The sequence below is a fragment of the Capricornis sumatraensis genome, chromosome 2, assembly GCF_032405125.1.
Source record: "Capricornis sumatraensis isolate serow.1 chromosome 2, serow.2, whole genome shotgun sequence".
Lineage (NCBI taxonomy): Eukaryota > Metazoa > Chordata > Mammalia > Artiodactyla > Bovidae > Capricornis > Capricornis sumatraensis.
In genome coordinates this window covers 113,928,853-113,947,201 of record NC_091070.1, presented here as the reverse complement: position 1 = coordinate 113,947,201, position 18,349 = coordinate 113,928,853, and the positions used below count along the sequence as shown (strand labels likewise).

Genomic DNA, 18,349 nt, shown 5'->3' with positions numbered 1-18,349 from the left:
CTAATCCACCAATATTTTTAACAAATGCTGATTATTTCTTCATATGGTAAAGCAGATCTCCAAAGAGCAGCATCCATGTGGTGTTAGCATGGTGTCACAATATTAGGAATTCCATAACAGACCATGCATTCTGAGTGGTAAAAGGGATTTCTCTTTCAAAAAGACCATGAAGGTAATATGAATTTTAGCAGGCCCAGAATTAAATCAACAGTCATTGCAGAGTCAAAACAAGTTAGACAGCTTCTCTAGAGGGACCTTAGCTACATGGAGAAGGCATCTTACATTTTAAGGAGCATTTCTAATCAAAACACACATATCTGAGCAAGTCTGTAAAGAAGAATATTTAGAGACTTCCCTGGTGGTCCAGTGGTTAAGAATCTGCTTTCAGTGCAGGAGACATGGGTTTGATCCCTGGTCAGGGAACCAAGATCCCCCATATTGCAGGGCGACTCAGCCCACACACAGAAACTATTGAGCCCGAGTGTTCTAGAGCCCACACACCACAACCAAGACCCAGCACAGCCTCCACTCCTCTCAAAAAAAAAAAAAAAAACAGAAGAACAACATTTACTTTCTCAGCATATGTGGGGCTGGGGGTGAGGACAATGCTGATTGTCAAACAGAGAGATTTCCTACTTCCTTTTTTTTTTTTATTTCTATAAAATAAAACCTGAACCACACAGTGCCCAATCCTGGCTTCACAGTCCATGGAGATAGACTGTGGATTCTGCTTTGGGACCTGAGCTGCACCAGTCACTGGGAGAACTTCTCACCTCCAGCCTCATGTTCCTGTGCCCTTTGCTTCTGGTCCTTGGTGGGTAGGATGCTGCAGCAGGATTTGGGGACAGCCGGGGCAAAACCGGGCTTCCCTCATGGCTCAGAGGGTAAAGAATCTGCTTGCCAATGCAGGAGACCTGGGTTCGATCCTTGAGTCAGGAAGATTCCCTGGAGAAGGGAATGGCTACCCACTCCAGTATTCTTGCCTGAAGAATCCCATGGACAGAGGAGTCTATGGGCTACAGTTCATGGGGTAGCAAAGAGCTGGACCCCACTGAGTGACTAATACACACACACACACAGCAGAATCACCTATACCTAGGTACCCAGAATCTCTTCTTTTTCTGCTAGGATTAGTAGCAATGGGCTTCAGTTTCTAATAACTCAGGACCAATAATAGGTAATATGCAAATGAGTACTGATAAGCAGGGTTCCCAGGAAAAACAAAGGACTGTGCGTTTATTTTCTAAATACTAATGCCTTCTCCCTTTGTTTAATAACCATTTCTACTTTGATCTCTAACAAAATTGGAAATCTTAAAAGGACATCAAAGGATTTTCTGTTAGGATAAATTTTATTTCTAGCCCATTTAAATCCTCCTCTGCCGCCAACCCCACTTCCACTTCAAATTACCAGATTTTTGGTTAAACTCCAACTTTCCTAGACTTAGATTTTGGAGAGGCTTCAATACTTGCTACCCAGAGATGAGATTCTGTTTTTTGCTGATTAATATGACTCTCGTGTGTATGCATGCATGCTCAGTCACTCAGTCATGTCCGAATCTTTGAGAACCCATGGACTGTAGCCCACAGGTTCCTCTGTCCATGGGATTCTCCAGGCAAGAATACTGGGAGTGGGTTGCCATGCCCTCCTCCAGGGGATCTTCCCTACCCAGGGACTAAACCACCATTTCCTGTCTCTTGCATTGCAGGCATTTACCTCTGAGCCAAACCATGGCTCTTGAATATGGATGCAAATACAGTACTAGATCTAAATAGGGGGGAAAAGGAGAAACAGTGTCAAGAGGACACCTCCATTTCCTTCCCGACCCTTCCTGGTTTGTGTGTTGCCACCAGGCAGGCAATGTATCTCAAAATAAAACAAAACAAACAAAAATCAGTCTTAAAAAGAGAAGGTGGGAGAGGAGACAGTAAGTCATGAAACTTCTGAGAATTTACTTGCAAAATAACCAACTTCTGGTAAAGGAGATGGTTTATGTTTAGAGCGTTTTGTCTTACAAAACAAACATTCAGTTCTACAGGAATGTTGTGAAGGTAGGAAGGGGAGATAGGAGGGAAAATAGAGGAATTGAGGAAAGGAGGATGGAAGGGAAGGGAGGGTAGGGGTAGAGGGAAGAAGGGGTAGAGGAAAGGGGAAAAGAGAATTGTTGGAAATATTTTTAGAGAGTTATAACCTTTTTTAAAAAGATCTTTATTCTGGCCTTGTAGTAACCTCTCTGACTCTGTTCCCGCACAGCTCCTATCAGCGTGCAGTCAGGTGAGTTACTCTTTTGGTGGTGGTGTTCTTTTAGACCTCTAGGAACCATGGTTATTCTGCTATGCAAGGGAGATACCACTTCCCCCAGCCTCTTAGGTGAGGGTTTTGGAGATCAGGGCTTGGACTGGGGTGAAGAGAGCAGGAGGCCAGTTTCTCACCTTGGTCATAGCCGGGGCAGGAATGCTCCGATGTCACATTCATCTTTGCTACCTGCCTGCTTGATGGGCAAAAGACCCTACCCTGACAGTCCAAGGCAATGAATTCCTCCACCTTTACTATTAAGCCCTGGGACAGGAAAGAATTTAACTCATGAAGAGAAAGCAAATCATGCAATGTAGTATCGGGAAAATGTTCTCCTGGTTTCATCCACAGGAGCTCAGTCGCCTCCATCAGAAGCACTAGAGACAGTGATGGAAAATATTTATAATAGAAAACCAGTGGGCTAGGGAGATGCTGTGCAAAAACCAAGAACTTCCCTCAATCTTATATTTGGATTGCAAACTACCCATGTCTAACTTGTTTTTCTTTCTTTTAATTAAAATTCTAATGTAATGAAAAAGAAAGTTTGCTTTTATATTAACCTGGAAAGTTACACTTTCTTCTTTAATGATTCCTTTGAGAGAGTATTTATCCTGCTATAGGGATGGAAAGTGATACTTATAAATCTAGTACTTTTATATCTGGTGATATAAATTACATTACCTTTTGTTATTTTAAGCACAAGTGTTCTTAACACATTAGAGAGTCTCTGAATCAGCTTCATAGGATCCAGTGAACTCCCTGAAATTATACTATAATGTGTACATATGTACAATTGCACCTTCCTCAAGGGAATGGCATGCATGCATGCCAAGTCACTTCAGTTGTGTCTGACTCTGTGTGACCCTATGGACTGTAGCCCACCAAGCTCCTTTGTCCATGGGATTCTCCAGGCAAGAATATTGGAGTGGGTTGCCATGCCCTCCTCCAGGGGATCTTCCCAACCCAGGGATTGAACCCAAGTTGCTTATGTCTGCTGCACTGGCAGGCTGGTTCTTTACCACTAGCACCACCTGGGAAGCCCTCAAAGGAATGGGTCTGTAAGTACACAGGGAAAAGGGTCCAATCTTTGTTCCAGACTCTGTGTAACCTGTAGTCACATGTCTTATCTAACTCCAGCCCTTGTCAATATTACCAAGTTGGTCACATAAATCTTATTTTTCAAATATTTCTTTAATTAAGTTTTAATTTCTGTAATCTTCACTGAAAGTGAAGTGAAAGTAAAAGTCGCTCAGTCATGTCCGACTCTTTGCAACCCCATTGACTATACAGTCCACGGAATTCTCCAGGCCAGATTACTGGAGTGGGTAGCCTTTCCCTCCTCCAGGGGATCTTTCCAACCCAGGGAATGAACTGAAGTCTCTCGAATTGCAGATGGATTCTTTACCAGCTGAGCCACAGGGGAAGCCCAAGAATACTGGAGTGGGTAGCCTATCCCTTCTCCAGTGGATCTTCCCAACCCAGGAAGATCCAGGAATCAAATCGAAGTCTCCTGCATTGCAGGTGGATTCTTTACCAACTGAGCTATCAGGGAAGCAAAACCTTGCCCAATGTTGAGGAAGAAAACTTTTGGTCTCCAGAAGGACTTAAGACTTCTTTTTCTTTATCAATACTTATGACTCCCACCATCCACTCCAACCTCCTAGCCTAATGGTGGGGCTTTTGAAGTAGCTAAAAAAATATGGAGTAGTCATCTCTGAACTTATTTGATCATTTTGTTCTATCAGGAAAAAAATTTGAGCGTGTACCTGTAATGTATTATATATATGGTGGTGGTGGTGGTTTAGCCCCTAAGTTTTGTCCCACTCTTGCAACCCCATGGACTAGTCCACCAGGCTCCTCTGTCCATGGGATTTCCCAGGCAAGAATACTGGGATGGGTCACCTTTTACTTCTCCAATTATATAAGTATAGATCCCTATACTGAGTGTGAATCTTGTAAAATACAACAAAAACAGAAAATTTAAAAGATGAGAAAATGTTTATCATAATATGAAAGCTTTCTCTCAACCTCCTTATGAATCCCACTTTGCATTTTTTTTTAACTGAAGTATAGCTGGCTTACATATTTGTTAGATTCTGGTTTTCAGCAGAGTGATTCAGTTATACATATACATTCTTTTTCATTATAAGTTATTATAAAATATTGAATATGTTTCCCTGCGCTATACAGTAAACTCTTGTTGTTTATTTTATATATAATAGTTTGTATCTACTAATCCCAAACTCCTAATTGATCCTTTTCCCCCTTTTGCCTTTGATAACCATAAATTTGCTTTCTATGTCTGTGAGTCTGTTTCTGTTTTATAAATAAGTCCATTTGTATCATATTTTAGAGTCCACATATAGGTGGGATATAGTATTTGCCTTTCTCTGACTTATTTCACTTGGTATGATAATCTCTGGGCCCATCCACATTGCTGCAAATGGCATTATTTCACTCTTGTATGACTGAGTAGTATTCCACTTATAGTGGAGGACAGGGAAGTCTGGTGTGCTACATTCCATGGGGTTGCAAAGAGTCAGACACAGCTTAGCGACTGAACAACAACAGCTACAGTATTCCATTGTGCGTGTACATCCATATTAACATACATATACATGTTCCTTATCCATTCATCTGTCAATGAACATCTAGGCTGCTTCCACTGCAAACAGTGCTACTGTGAACATTGGGGTGCAAGGGTCTTTTTGAATTGGAGTTTTCATTGATCCCACTTTGAAGACTCGATCTTGACATCACAAGACAAGACACTGAGACCTAGCACTCCTTCCCTCCACCATAAACTCATGGCTGAAGGGGTGAGCTGGGCAGACGGCCCCTCTCAAGGGCAGTCTCTTTTCCCACTCTGTTCCTTCATCTCTGGCACTGCCTCTCTTTACACTGAAGGGGAATGATCCAAAGTTCAGACCGGGGATTAGATTTTACATCAGAACAACAAATATTTTCCCTGCAATTTATCCCAATGTACTACAATATCCCGATGTACTATGCCGAAGAATTGATGCTTTTGAACTGTGGTGCTGGAGAAGACTCTTGAGAGTCCCTTGGACTGCAAGGAGATCCAACCAGTCAATCCTAAAGGAAATCAGTCCTGAATATTCATTGTAAGGCTTGATGTTGAAGCTGAAACTCCAGTACTTTGGCCACCTGATGTGAAGAACCGACTCATTTGAAAAGACCCTGATGCTGGGAAAGATTGAAGGCAGGAGGAGAAAGGGATGACAGAGGATGAGATGGTTGGATGGCATCACCAACTCAATGGACATGAGTTTGAATAAACTCCAGGAGTTGGTGATGAACAGGGAGGCCCGGAGTGCTGCAATCCATGGGCTCACAGAGTTGGACACGACTGAGCAACTGAACTGAACTACGATTCCAAATTGATTTTTAAACCTGAATTTCTAGTTCCACTGTCAACCAAAAAATTTTCCCCCAAAGAAGCCCAAGGCTGCAGGGTTGAGTCACAGAGCACTGTGGTGGTTGACTGCCCCTTCTTTCTGCACAAACTTTCAGGCAATAGTCTCTTGCTCCTCTCCACTGTATTGTTTGCTTTCCCTCCTGGGGCAGATCCAAAACACTGAGCTGTTCGTGCACTCTCTAGTGACCACTCTCTTTTATGAGGAGGCAATGACCTGAACAGAAGAGGAGCCCACTTCTCTTCTTAGGGATCATCCAGATGCCTCTGAAAAAAGCATCCAAGTGGGGGATTATGAATATTGAAGCTGTAGATCCAAGGGCTGATATCTCAGTGACCCAGATTGTTTCATCCAAGGAGAATGACAAAGGGAAGCTTTTTGAATTGTACTCCTGGGCTGAGCCTCTAAGGAATGACAAAAGCAAAGGTTATTTATGGCTGCCACAGGGATATGAGGTCACCTTGAATGGATATTAGGGGATGTTAAGTGGGACTGTTTTAAATCCATATTTTCCAGAAAAGTATTGGCACCCAGGGGGGAAAAAAAGGGATTAAATATTTTTAATAGACATAAAGCTATTTGGATGTGTGGAAGACAAAATATGTCACTAAGTGAAACAGAGCTCACCTTTGCTGAGCAAAGAAGCCAAGAGAGCTAGTAGGTCCCAAGGGACCTATGGCTGCCCAGCTTCCTGTATATGAGTTTGCATTATCCCTCTGCCTTATGAACAGAATCTAGAGGGCTGGGATGGGAGTGGGGAGCCTTGGAATCATAGATATTTTTGCATCTTTTGCAGACTGGCTGAGTATCGATATGCCATACTATGCCTATGAAGGAGACCAGGTGGTGGTGAGGTGCTCTGGCAGAGACAATAATAAAATAAAGAGACTGACGTTCTACAAAGATGGAGCTTGGCTACCCGCTTATTATAACACCTATATCATTTCAAATGCAAGACCCAGTGACAGTGGCTCCTATTATTGTAAGGCAAAAAGGAGAGTGTTCTTATTTATAGATGACACGGAACAAACAAGATCTGTATGGCTCACTGTCCGAGGTGAGGGTCTCACTTTTTAAGTGGATGAGACTGGGAAGAAGTGGGGCCTGTGTGGAAGGAGCAGGGTGCAGAGCAGAGAAGACCACCCAGGAAGGGAGAAATGGTGGGCAGCTGTGTGTCCTGGAGTCTGGGCCTGTTTCCTGCTCACTCGGGCTGAAAAGGCACTTCTCTACAGGAACTCTATACCTCACTGACTGGTGGCCTCTGTTTAATTCTTCCCTCCAGAGCTGTTTCCAGCACCTCAACTGACAACCAGACCCTCGCAACCCACTGAGGGAGCCTCAGTAACCCTGTTCTGTGGTACCCAGCTCCCTGCAGACAGATCAGAGACCCAACTTCGCTACTCCTTCTACAGGGGTGGCTACACCCTGAGGTCAGACTGGGACTCACCAGAGTTTTGGATCTCAGAAATATGGAAAGAAGACTCAGGATATTACTGGTGTGAGGCAAGGACAGTATCTCACAGTGTCTCAAAACAGAGTCACCAGTCCTATATACAAGTGCAAAGTGAGCATTGGTACTGGGCTGCTAGGTTGGGCGGGCAGAGAACTGTAGTTCCCATTCAGACCTGTGTTCTTCATTTCAACTGTGCTGCCTCTATGCCTGTGGTTGGGGGGCTACAATGACTTAACCAGGTTCTGCTTTATTAACTGCTACCATGGCATCATCTCCCAATAGTTCTGCTCTCCCTACCAGAAAAAAAAAAAAAAAAAAAAAGGATTTCCCTGGTGATCCAGCAGTTAAGACTCCATGATCCCAATGCAGAGGGTCCAGGTTCAATCCCTGGTCAGAGAACTAGATCCCAAAGAAAGTGGAAGTGTTAGTCAATCAGTCGTGTCCAACTCTTTGGAACCCCATAAACTGTATCCCACTTGGCTCCTCTGTCCATGGAATTCTCCAGGCAAGAATACTGGAGTGGGTTGCCATTCCCTTCTCCAGGGGATCTTCCTGACTCAGGGATCAATCTCAGGTCTTCTGCATTGGAGGTAGATGCTTTATCATCTGAGCCACCCCACAATCAAAAGATCTCACAAGCTGCAACAAGATCCAGTGCAGCCAATAAATAAATTTAAAATACATTACATATGTATTTTAACATAGTTTAAAAAATAATTTTTTTAAAAAAGTAAAGAAGTATTTTTAAAAAACATAATAATCTCTCTGGAGCATTTATGTATGCTTAGCACTGAGGAATGCTCAGTGAACCAAGAGATAAATCACAGTCTCTGTCTGCAGAGAATGACCCCCAACTGGGAGGCACATTTAACCCAGCTAGAGCAATGAAGGAACAAAGTGATGATGGTGATAATGATGATGTGAGAAATATCAATAAAAATCCTCACCATTTATTAAAAGTTTACTAAATGTTAACCTGAAACCAAGATGTTATATTCAATTCAGAACCCCTCTGATGCTCAAATATTTGCAGAGGGGAAGACTTGTAGAAAGTTTATCAAGTACTAGGAAGGCACTGATCAGAGCAGTTTTACATTTAGTCCTCAGAGTAACCCTGTGAAGTAGGTGAAAATTATCTGTAAAGTGGATATTATGTCATCCTCACTTTACACATGAGGAACGGAAAGCACAGAGCTGTTTGGTGGCCTCCACCAAGGGAACCCAGCAAATAAGCGGCACAGCTGGAATCTGAACCCAGGCACTCTGGTATCAGTTACCTTTCCTATCTCAGCTTCACCAGTGGAGAGTAGTACCAGTAACAGCCACCATTTGCTGGACATCTTCAGTGTAACAGGTTCTTTGTAGGTGCATGCTGTTTCATCTTCATGAGAACGCTATGAAGTTAATATGATTATCCACACTTTACCTTTGAGGAAACTGAGGATCAGAGAGATTAACTAATCTATGAAGATCATGCAATGAATAAGTGATGGAAGTGGGTGAGGATTCCCCTGTCAGTCCCCTTCCCATCACTCCTGCTGTCCTGAGTTTATCTGGAGATCAGGAAGGAGCAAGATCACTAAGGGCTGTGGTCACTAGCAAAGGCTAATGAGCGTGGAGGAAGCGCAAGTTGGAATTTTTAGAGCATTCAGGAGCAGGGTGAGCCTACCTGAGGGCCCTCAGCATGTACCCTCCCTGATAAAAAAATACTTCTCTGCCTAAACATCCCACCAGCTCCACCTGCCATAATGGTCAGCAGGTGATACCAGCCTCCACTCCAGGCCCTCACCTTTCTGCACCTGCATTAGAGTGTATCTTCAAGTCCCATAAAAAGTGCCCCTGTCCAACATCCCAGCCCCATCCTCCTCCCATCATGCCCTCACCTGTCGTCCTGTGTTCACACAGGAATCCCTGTGTCTGGAGTGTTCCTGGAGATACAGCCCCAGAGGGACCAGGTGGTTAAAGGGGAGACACTGGTCTTTGTCTGCTCTGTGGCCAAAGGCACCAGGAAAACCAAATTCTTTTGGCACAGAGAAGACACAAGAGAGAGTCTGGGGCAGAAAAGTCAGCTCTCCCAGAGAGCAGAGCTGGAGATCCCCGTTATCCGGGAGAGCCATGCCGGACGCTACTACTGCACAGCTGACAACGGCTACGGCCTCATCCAGAGCCAGGCAGTGATCGTGACTGTGAGAAGTAAGTAGCTAATTCTCCTAATTAGCTGGAGAGTCCCAACTGCAATTGGTTTCCTTCTGTGACAGTGAGGATGTTCCAAGGATAAGAATCAGGGCTGTGAAGAGGTTAGGAAGCCATTAACATGCTAGGATTGTTATTGCAACGGTGGTGGCAGCGGTAGCAGTGACAACAGGGTCAGAAGAGCTGAAGGACGATGACAAGGGGAGACAGGAAGCAGGCTATGAGGCTCGGTCAGACATATGACCTCCAGAATTCCTCCCCGGAAATTGTCAAAGCTCCATAGGGAACCGTCTCTGCAGCGTCAGATCAGAAGGTGCGCTAGTGGGAAGAAACCCCAGGGCTTAACAAGTACTGTGTGGATACCGTGAGAATAGAGAGAGTGGGTTATAAGTCTGGGCCCGCACCAGAGACCCTCTCTGATGAACCGCCCTTTATCAGTTCCAGTGTCACGTCCCGTCCTCACCTTCAGTGTTCCTGGGGCCCAGGCCTTGACTGGGGACGTGGTGGAGCTTCGCTGTGAGGACAAGGGAGCATCTCCCCCCATTTTGTACCGGTTTTACCATGAAAATGTTCCCCTGGGGAACACCTCGGCGCCTTTTGGAGGAGGAGCTTCCTTCAGCCTATCTGTGACCGCAAGGCATTCTGGGACCTATGCTTGTGAGGCCGACAATGGCCTGGGGGCCCAGCGCAGTGATGTGGCGGTACTCTACGTGACAGGTAGGAAAAGTCCAAAGCCTCCTTCCAGAACACTGGTTGCCGTTATTCCAAACAGTGGCTTGTGTGTCCTTTCCATGGGTTTTCCTCTCCCTCGAGGAATCGGAGTTCGACAAAAGAAGCTGTCAGCTCTCCCTGTCTCTCCTTCTCGCTGGTCTGAACATCATCATCACTGGCCTTCCGGTTTCCCTTTCACCATCAGATAGGTGTGAAATAGATACTTCACTAGGATCAAATCAGCCCTGGGAGTGGGGTAAATGAGGCATGGAGAGAGGAGACAAAGATGATTGCATATTCAGAGCTCTCAGCTAGCAAGGAGCTACAACCAAACCTTGTCAATACTTAAGGAAACAGTGAAAAACCCATGAACAAGCCAGATTCTAGGATTCAAAACTTTACTAGGATTATCTCATTTAATCTCCATTGACAACTCTCATTTTACTAATGAGGAAATGATATTTAAAATAAGTAACTTACCCACCGTCACACAGCCAGTAGGTACAAAGATGAAACTCTAGGCAAGAACTACAGAATTGAAAAACTGCTCCTTGCCACTATTTTAAAATGATGGCTGTATATATAATATTTTCCCTTTAATTTATTATTGTGGAGAAGTGCCTTAATAAGTTTCTTAATATGGAATAATCATTGAATTCCTGTATAAACCCTTCTCAGTCATTATATCATAGGTAGCAGCTACGTACAACTTAATATTTATTTCAAATGTTTGCATCTTTATTTATGAGTTTTTTTTTTTGAACTAATTTTGGTTTCAGGGATAGGTTTGCCTCATAAGAATGTTTTCAGAAGTTTTCTATATTTTCTATGCTCTGCAGCAGTTTAATACTGTATTGGAATTATCTGTTTGCAAAGTCTTTGGAACTAGCCTAAACAACATTCTGAGCTTCTTAAATCCTTACCTCCACTGTCAAATCTTTTTTATTAGTCTTCAAATTTTCTATTCCATGTTAAAATAATTTGGGCGATTATACCTAAATTTATCACAGAATGTTGTCCATAGTATTCTCATCTAATTTTGAAACAGCCTTTATATATGCATTTATGCTCTCTTCTCATTTCTAGTTTGTGTGATCTCTTTTTCTTAATCATATTTGCCATATGCTTGTCAATTTTATTGCTCTTTTTAAAGAACCAGGCTTAGTTTTTTTATTCAAATATATTTGAGTTTTGGTTTTCTGATTCATTTGTTTCTCCTTTATCTTCAGTATTTCTTTCTTCCTTTTCAGTTTATGTGGTTCTTTAATTTCTTAAGCAAATGCTTATTCATTTTTCTTCTTTGTTTCCTAGTAAATGAATTTAAAACTGTATAGTTTCTTCTAAATACCACTTTCATCTCATCCTACAGATTTTGATGTATAATATTTTCATTTGTTTAATTTACAAAGTATGTAAACTTTGTGTTTAACTTAACTTTATAGCCTGAAACTTAATAATTCCTTATGAATAGATTTTTATCCTCTTTTATTAGTTTCTTTTTTAAATTTTTATTGGAGTATATTTGATATGCAATGTCATGTTAGTTTCAGGTGTACGGCAAGGCACACCAATTGTGCATGCAAGCGTGCTAAGTCACTTCAGTTGTGTCCTACTCTTTGCCACCCTATGGACTGTAGTTCACCAGGCTCCTCTGTCCATGGGGATTCTCCAGGCAAGAATACCAGAATGGGTTGCTATTTCCTCCTCCAGGGCATCTTCCCGACCGAGGGATTGAACCCGTGTCCCTTGCATCTCCTGCATTGGCAGGCAGGTTCTTTACCACTTCGCCATCTGGGAAGCCCCAACCAGTTGTACATGTACATATATCCACTCTTTTTTAGATTATTTTCCCATATAGGTCATTACAGAGTATTGAGTCAAATTCCTTGTGCTATACAATGGATCTCATTAGTTATCTATTTTATATATAGTAGTGAAAATCCCATGGATGGAGGAGCCTGGTAGGCTGCAGTCCATGGGGTCACTAACAGTCGGACACGACTGAGCGACTTCACTTTCACTTTTCACTTTCATGCATTGGAGAAGGAAATGGCAACCCACTCCAGTGTCCTTGCCTGGAGAATCCCAGGGACGGGGGAGCCTGGTGGGCTGCTGTCTCTGGGATCGTATGGAGTCGGACACAACTGAAGCGACTTAGCAGCAGCAGCAGCAACAGCAGTGTGCATATGTCAATCCCAATCTTAAAATGTATTCCTCCCTCACTTACCCCATGGTAACCATAAACTTGTTTTCTACATTTGTAACTCTATTTCTGTTTTGTAGATAAGTTCATTTATATACATTTTTAGATTCTTATAAATTTATTTCTAAAAACTTTTTATTATCCCTATATTAAATTTTATCAAAGAATATGACCTGTATCATTTGGTGATTTATAATAATATCTTTTGAAATAACATACAGTTAACATTTTTTCTAAATGCTATAAATGGAATTTGAAAAGAATGCAAATTTTCTATTTAGGATATGCAAAGTTCAGTTTTTATTTCTGTATTAAATTAAGCAAGTTGCTTGATGTATTCAGTTTCTATAGAGTCATATGCTCTTTTCAAGCTATTAATTTTTGAGCATCATATTCACATTATTACTTATAATTCTTTTTATAGGGGCTTTGTCATGAACTTGGTAATTGTGTAAAATGGTGCATTTTTGTTTCAAATGACAGGAATCTCATACAAACAGGCTTGGGCCAGAAAAAAAAAAAGTAAAGTTGGTGGGACGGGTCAGGAATGGACATGGCTTAATGTGTGACCAGCAAAGGGTTCTGTCTCTGCCTCCCCTCTTTCCTCTGCGTTTCTCCATTAACTTCTCAGACAGGCAGAGCTGACCACTGACATCTTAAGTTTTATATCCCTCCTTTCTGCTAGATATCCCAAAGAAAAGAGTTTCTTTTTAATTATTTAAAAAAATTTTTAAGTAAAAAAAGAAATTTGGCTGAGCCACGTAATGTGCAGGATCTTAGTTACTTGACCAGAGATTGAACCCACACCCCCAGCAGTGGAAGCACAGAGTCTTGACTCTGTAAGGGAAGTCCCTAATTTTTTTTTAATTGCAGCATTGTTGATTTACAATGTCATTTTAATTTTAGGCTTACAACACAGTGATTCTGTTTTATATTCCTTTTAAGATTCTTTTCCATTACACGTTATTACAAAATATTGAGTAGAGTTCTCTGTGCTTTGCAGTAGGCCCTTGTTGGTTATCTATTTTATGTATAGTAATGTGAATATGCTAATTCCCACCTCCTAATTTATGCCTCCACCACTTTCCCATTTGGTAACCATAACTTTGTTTACTATGTCTGTGATTCTATTTCTGTTTTATAGATAAGTTCATTTGTAGCCTTCTTTTTAGATTCCATGTATGTGACACTATGTGATATCCATCTTTCTCTAACATTTCTTAGCATGATAATCTCTAAGTCCATCCATGTTGCTGCAAATGACATTATTCCATCCTTTGTTATGGCTGAGTGATATTCCATTGTGTGTGTGTACCACATCTTCTTTATCCATTCATCTGTCAATGGACATTTAGGTTGCTTCCCTGTCTTGGCTTTTGTAAATAATGCTGCAATGAATGTTGGTGTTCATGTACCCGAGACAAGAGTCTCTTTAGACATTACTCCAGTTTAGACACAGACTAGAACAGACTTATGGACACGGGGCAGGGGCAGGTAAGAAGGAGAAGGTGGGACAAATGGAGAGAGTAGCATGGAAACATGTACGCTAATGTATGTGAAATAGATAGCCGATGGGAATTTGCTATATGACTCAGGGAACACAAACCAGGGTTCTGTGACAACCTAGAGGGGTGGGATAGGGTGAGAGGTAGGAGGCAGACGTAAGAGGGAGGGGACATTTGTATACCTATGGCTGATCCATATTGATGTATAGCAGAAACCAACACAATATTATAATTATCCTTCAATTTAAATAAATAAATTAAAAACAATTACTCCAGTTTAAGAAGCAAATAAATAAATAGAGATTAACCAGTCCATGTGATGTGTTCATCCTTTTCCTCTACAGAGAATATGGTCCTGTGACTGGTGAAGTCAGCAACAGAGTAGAGCAAAAGAAAACTGAGTAACTCAATTGACCTATTTTAGGCCTTTCTTTGTTCCAAGTCTCATTGTCCATTTTTAGGAAAGACCTGATTCTGGACTCCTCTTTTTCTAAGATCTTTTTGAGCTCATAAAAATCAAACCATAAGTTTCTATGTACCTGTATTCCTTTGTTTTCAGAAAGAAAGGCCTTTTCCCAGGTGACTTTCAGTGGAGGCCTTAGGTGGGGTGGGATGTTTTAGGAGATGGTAATGGCATGGGATAGAGCAAACCTTGGTGATTCCTGATTTAGCAGGTCCTCTGCTTCATACCACATACCACCACCACCATCAAACAACCTCTCTTAACACTGGAAGCTGCCCTAAGAGGACATTTCTGAGTGTGCTCTGACCCCTTCTGTTCACAGAATTTCCACCTAAAATACGCCTAATGAATGGTCCCCACCGTTGTGAAGGGCGAGTGGAGATGGAAAAGGAAGGTCACTGGGGCACCGTGTGTGATGACGGCTGGGACATGAAGGATGTGGCCGTGGTGTGCCGGGAGCTGGGCTGTGGAGCAGCCAAGCACACACCTGCAGGCATGTTGTATCTGCCAGTGGCAGAAGAGGACCAGCCTGTATTTATTCAGGTAGCCCTGTGCAATGGGACAGAAGCGGCACTGGCTGAATGTGAGCAAGTTGAGACCTTTGACTGTGGGCACGATGAGGATGCAGGTGCAGTGTGTGAAGGTAGGTCATGGCGGGGCCTGGTGAATGGGAACCGGCTTACTCTACTTCAAGGCCCTTCTCTATGCTGCCTCCATCTCACCTTGCTAGTCACTGTTGCTCCGGCTGCCTTCAGGACCACTCACTCGTTCTACATTAGCATGTGGTCAGGAAAACACCATTAGTTCATATTAGGCAGTCAAGAGTTGTAAGGGACTCTCCTACACATTCTGTTGGTAGCCTGTATCTGCCACTTCGAAAGACAAGATAATAGGCATTTTCATGGCCATGAGTTTGGCTATAATGCCAGGGAAATAATTCTGAAACCATAAAATTACACAGTTTGATTTTAATCGAGGTCACACTGCTTATATTGTTCTAATCAATATAGATTGATTAGAGCTGATGGGATTAGATTGTTCTGTGTACTAATCTAATCCCATCAGCTCTACTGTACTCTCTCCCTGAAATGCCTCTACTCATCGAAACAAATCCCCAAATAAGAGGAGTGCTTGGTAGGGAAGATGCAAGTGCTTTTTCCTTCCCTGGATTCTAATGAGTGGGGGATGCGAGGCATGTCGGGAAGACTCTGGGTCTTCAAGGAAACCAGGCCACAAATTGGTGGTAGAAGTGAAAAAAGTCCACTGCATTTCCCAAAGATTCTATCGAGCCTGTGACTAGAGCAGAAGCCAGTGGGACTGCTACCTCAGGCCCAGCCCCAGATCATGTCTCTGGAGGAACACCTCAACTTCTGGGGCATCCTTCCAGAGGTGGTGAGAAGAAGCTTTTAGAACTATTGAGCCAAAGTCCAGTTTTATGAATATCTAAAGGCCTGTGGCTCATTCAGGGAGATGGAATCAGCTTTGGAAACTGGAAAGGATCCAGGATTTGGTGTCAACTATACAGAGCTTGAGTCCTATCTCCCCCAATTACCAGCCCTATAAGCATCAAACTTCTCTGAAGCTCATGATCTCTGTCAGAAAAGTGGAATAATACCCGGTCCAGTTACAGAGCTGGGACGAGATCAAACACTCATCATTCATAAAGATCTGTGATGAAGAGCAAAATCTGGGAAGAAGTATCCAGGGCCTGCTACCGCTTGCTGATTTTGAATGGTCTCCATGAAAGGGGAGGTCTGGAACTCAGGGTTGGCCCTCTTCCATATCCTGGACCTCACCTCTCCAGGAAGACCCCATGAGTTTGTCCGGACAATCCCTTTTTGGCTCTTCCTCTCCTTACCACCTATTCCCTTTTCTCTACAGCATTCTAGCCTAGTTCTTTTTTGAAGATATGGAGACTGGAGGCCCGCAGACCTCAGAATCTCTACCTTTTGACGTCCCAGCCCTGGGTGACCCAGTGGCTCTGGACAGACCTTAATGCTTTACCTGTGGCTCACTTGACCCCTCAGCAAAATTCTAACTTGTTCTTCTGAGCCAAAGCATCAACTGTGCCTGCATCTGGGGCAAAACCCAACTCCCAAAGAAGCCAAGCTCAGAGAATGTCTCCCTCTCTATACTGACCCCTTGGCCCGGTCCTGGCTTTTCCAGTCTCTTCCAGAACTGCCTGGGGATCCCAATACTGTCTCCTTGAACAGATGTAGCAGCTCCTGGAATGAAACAAGCAAGGAACTGATTGAGGTGGGCCTACATCTTGTACAAAATATGTGCATGTGAAACAGACAAAAGAAAATGTGGGTATTTGATTGTGTTTCCAAGTGACTTGGGAAGAAAGTAGCTCATTTCTTTTTAAAATATTTTTTAAATTACAAAGATAAAACACATTATAAAAAGAAGAGTATACAAAAAAGAAAATAAAAATCAGCCAAAGTTTTAACACTCAGAGGTAACTCCTGTTAATATTCTGATAATTCTAAAATGTTTTATAAATATATATGAATGAATATGTATATTTTATTTTATTTTACTGCAAGCTACATATTATTTTATACTGTTCATTAAATTTTAAAATGCAATAGTAACATTCCATTAACACTAATCTCCTGTGTGTGTGTTTTCACAAAAGCTATACGTGTGTGTGTGTGTTTTCACAAAAGCTAATCTCTCAGGAGAATATCGTCCTACTGGGTTACTTAGAGATGTTCTTGGCCTTTTGAGAGTCTGAGGTTTTCTGCCAGCATTCAGTATATATTCTGTGAGAATCATTCCACATGTAGATACATTTTTGATGTAATGTGGAAGGAGGTGAGCTTCATGTTTGACTATTCCGCCATCTTGATCGGTCCTCTTAGGAAAGTCTTGATTCATGAGGTCTTTTGTTCTGCTGAGTATCTTGATTAGATTTGGGTGTGAAAACTGAAGAAAAGGAAAAAGCCACATGCTCCATGATGTAACCCATCCTATGAGGCCCCCAAACTTCAGTAATGCCTGAAAGTGAGAGTGTTAGTCACTCAGTCATGTCTGACTCTTTGCGACTGCATGGACTGTAGCCTGGCAGGCTCCTCTATCCACGGGATTCTCCAGGCAAGAACACTAGAGTTGGTTGCCTAGATCTCAGAAAATATTTAAGAGATTTCTCTTAGAAATGAATAACTAAATTTTGAATCTGAGTGGATATGGGAAGAAGAAAACTGAAAAGATATGTTTCTTTGTCAACAGTTCTCCTTATAATGAATAATTATCACAGGCTTACCTGGTTGTAATATATATTGATATCCTGCTGAATTCCATTTGATAGTATCTTACATAAGATTTTTGCATAGGTATTCATAATGAGGATTTGTCTGTAGTTTTTTACACTTTCTTTGAAAGGCTTGAATGAATGCTGTGTTGGTTTCTTATTAATTTGAAAGATTTCTTTCTCTGTGACTGCTAAAAAAATGTAAATACTACTAAATTTATCTTCTTGAAGACTAAAAAATATTAGTGAGTGAAACCATCTGACTTGATATGTTTGGAGATGTGGCTCTCCAATAATGTTCTCAATTTTCTTCACTATTATTGGTCTATTTATTTAACCTTCTCTTCTTGAAAAAAAAAATGATAATTTATATTTTCCTAGAAAGTCATCCATTTAATATAGGTTTTTAAAAGATGTATGTTTAATTCATTGTCCCTTCTTTCTTGATTAGCCTATTCAGTGGTTTATTTTTTAGTATAAAAGCTTTTAAGTTTATTCATATATTCTACTGGGGTTTTCTGTTTGATATATTCATTAATGTCTGCTTTAGTCTTCATTGGTTTTGGTGATATTTTTCTAAGTTCTTAGAAAAGTTAATTTATTCTTATTTTTCCTTGTTGGTACTTTTTCCAGTTGTTTAAAGACCTGTTTTAATCATGTCTCTTAAGTTTTGATAGGTAGTGTTTTGGTTATAATTGTTATCAAGTCTGTAATATCAGTTTTATTTTCTCCTTTGACCTCAAAAATGTTTTAAAATAGGAAATTTTTTAGTTGCCTGGTGAAAGGATTTTTCCCTTAATTTTGTGATTTTTAAAAATAATTGATTGCATTTA

At 41.7% G+C, this 18,349-nt stretch overlaps 1 protein-coding gene across 1 annotated transcript; it reads left to right on the top strand.

Moving 5' to 3' along the window:
- Positions 1–783: 783 nt before the first annotated feature.
- LOC138097869 (Fc receptor-like protein 2) lies at positions 784–16,149 on the top strand. The gene is made up of 8 exons (XM_068994083.1): positions 784–814; positions 2,254–2,274; positions 6,529–6,789; positions 7,015–7,296; positions 9,091–9,378; positions 9,817–10,095; positions 14,583–14,903; positions 16,142–16,149. The coding sequence occupies exons 1-8, from the start codon at positions 784–786 to the stop codon at positions 16,147–16,149; spliced, it is 1,491 nt and encodes a 496-aa protein (XP_068850184.1).
- The last annotated feature ends 2,200 nt before the right edge of the window (positions 16,150–18,349 follow it).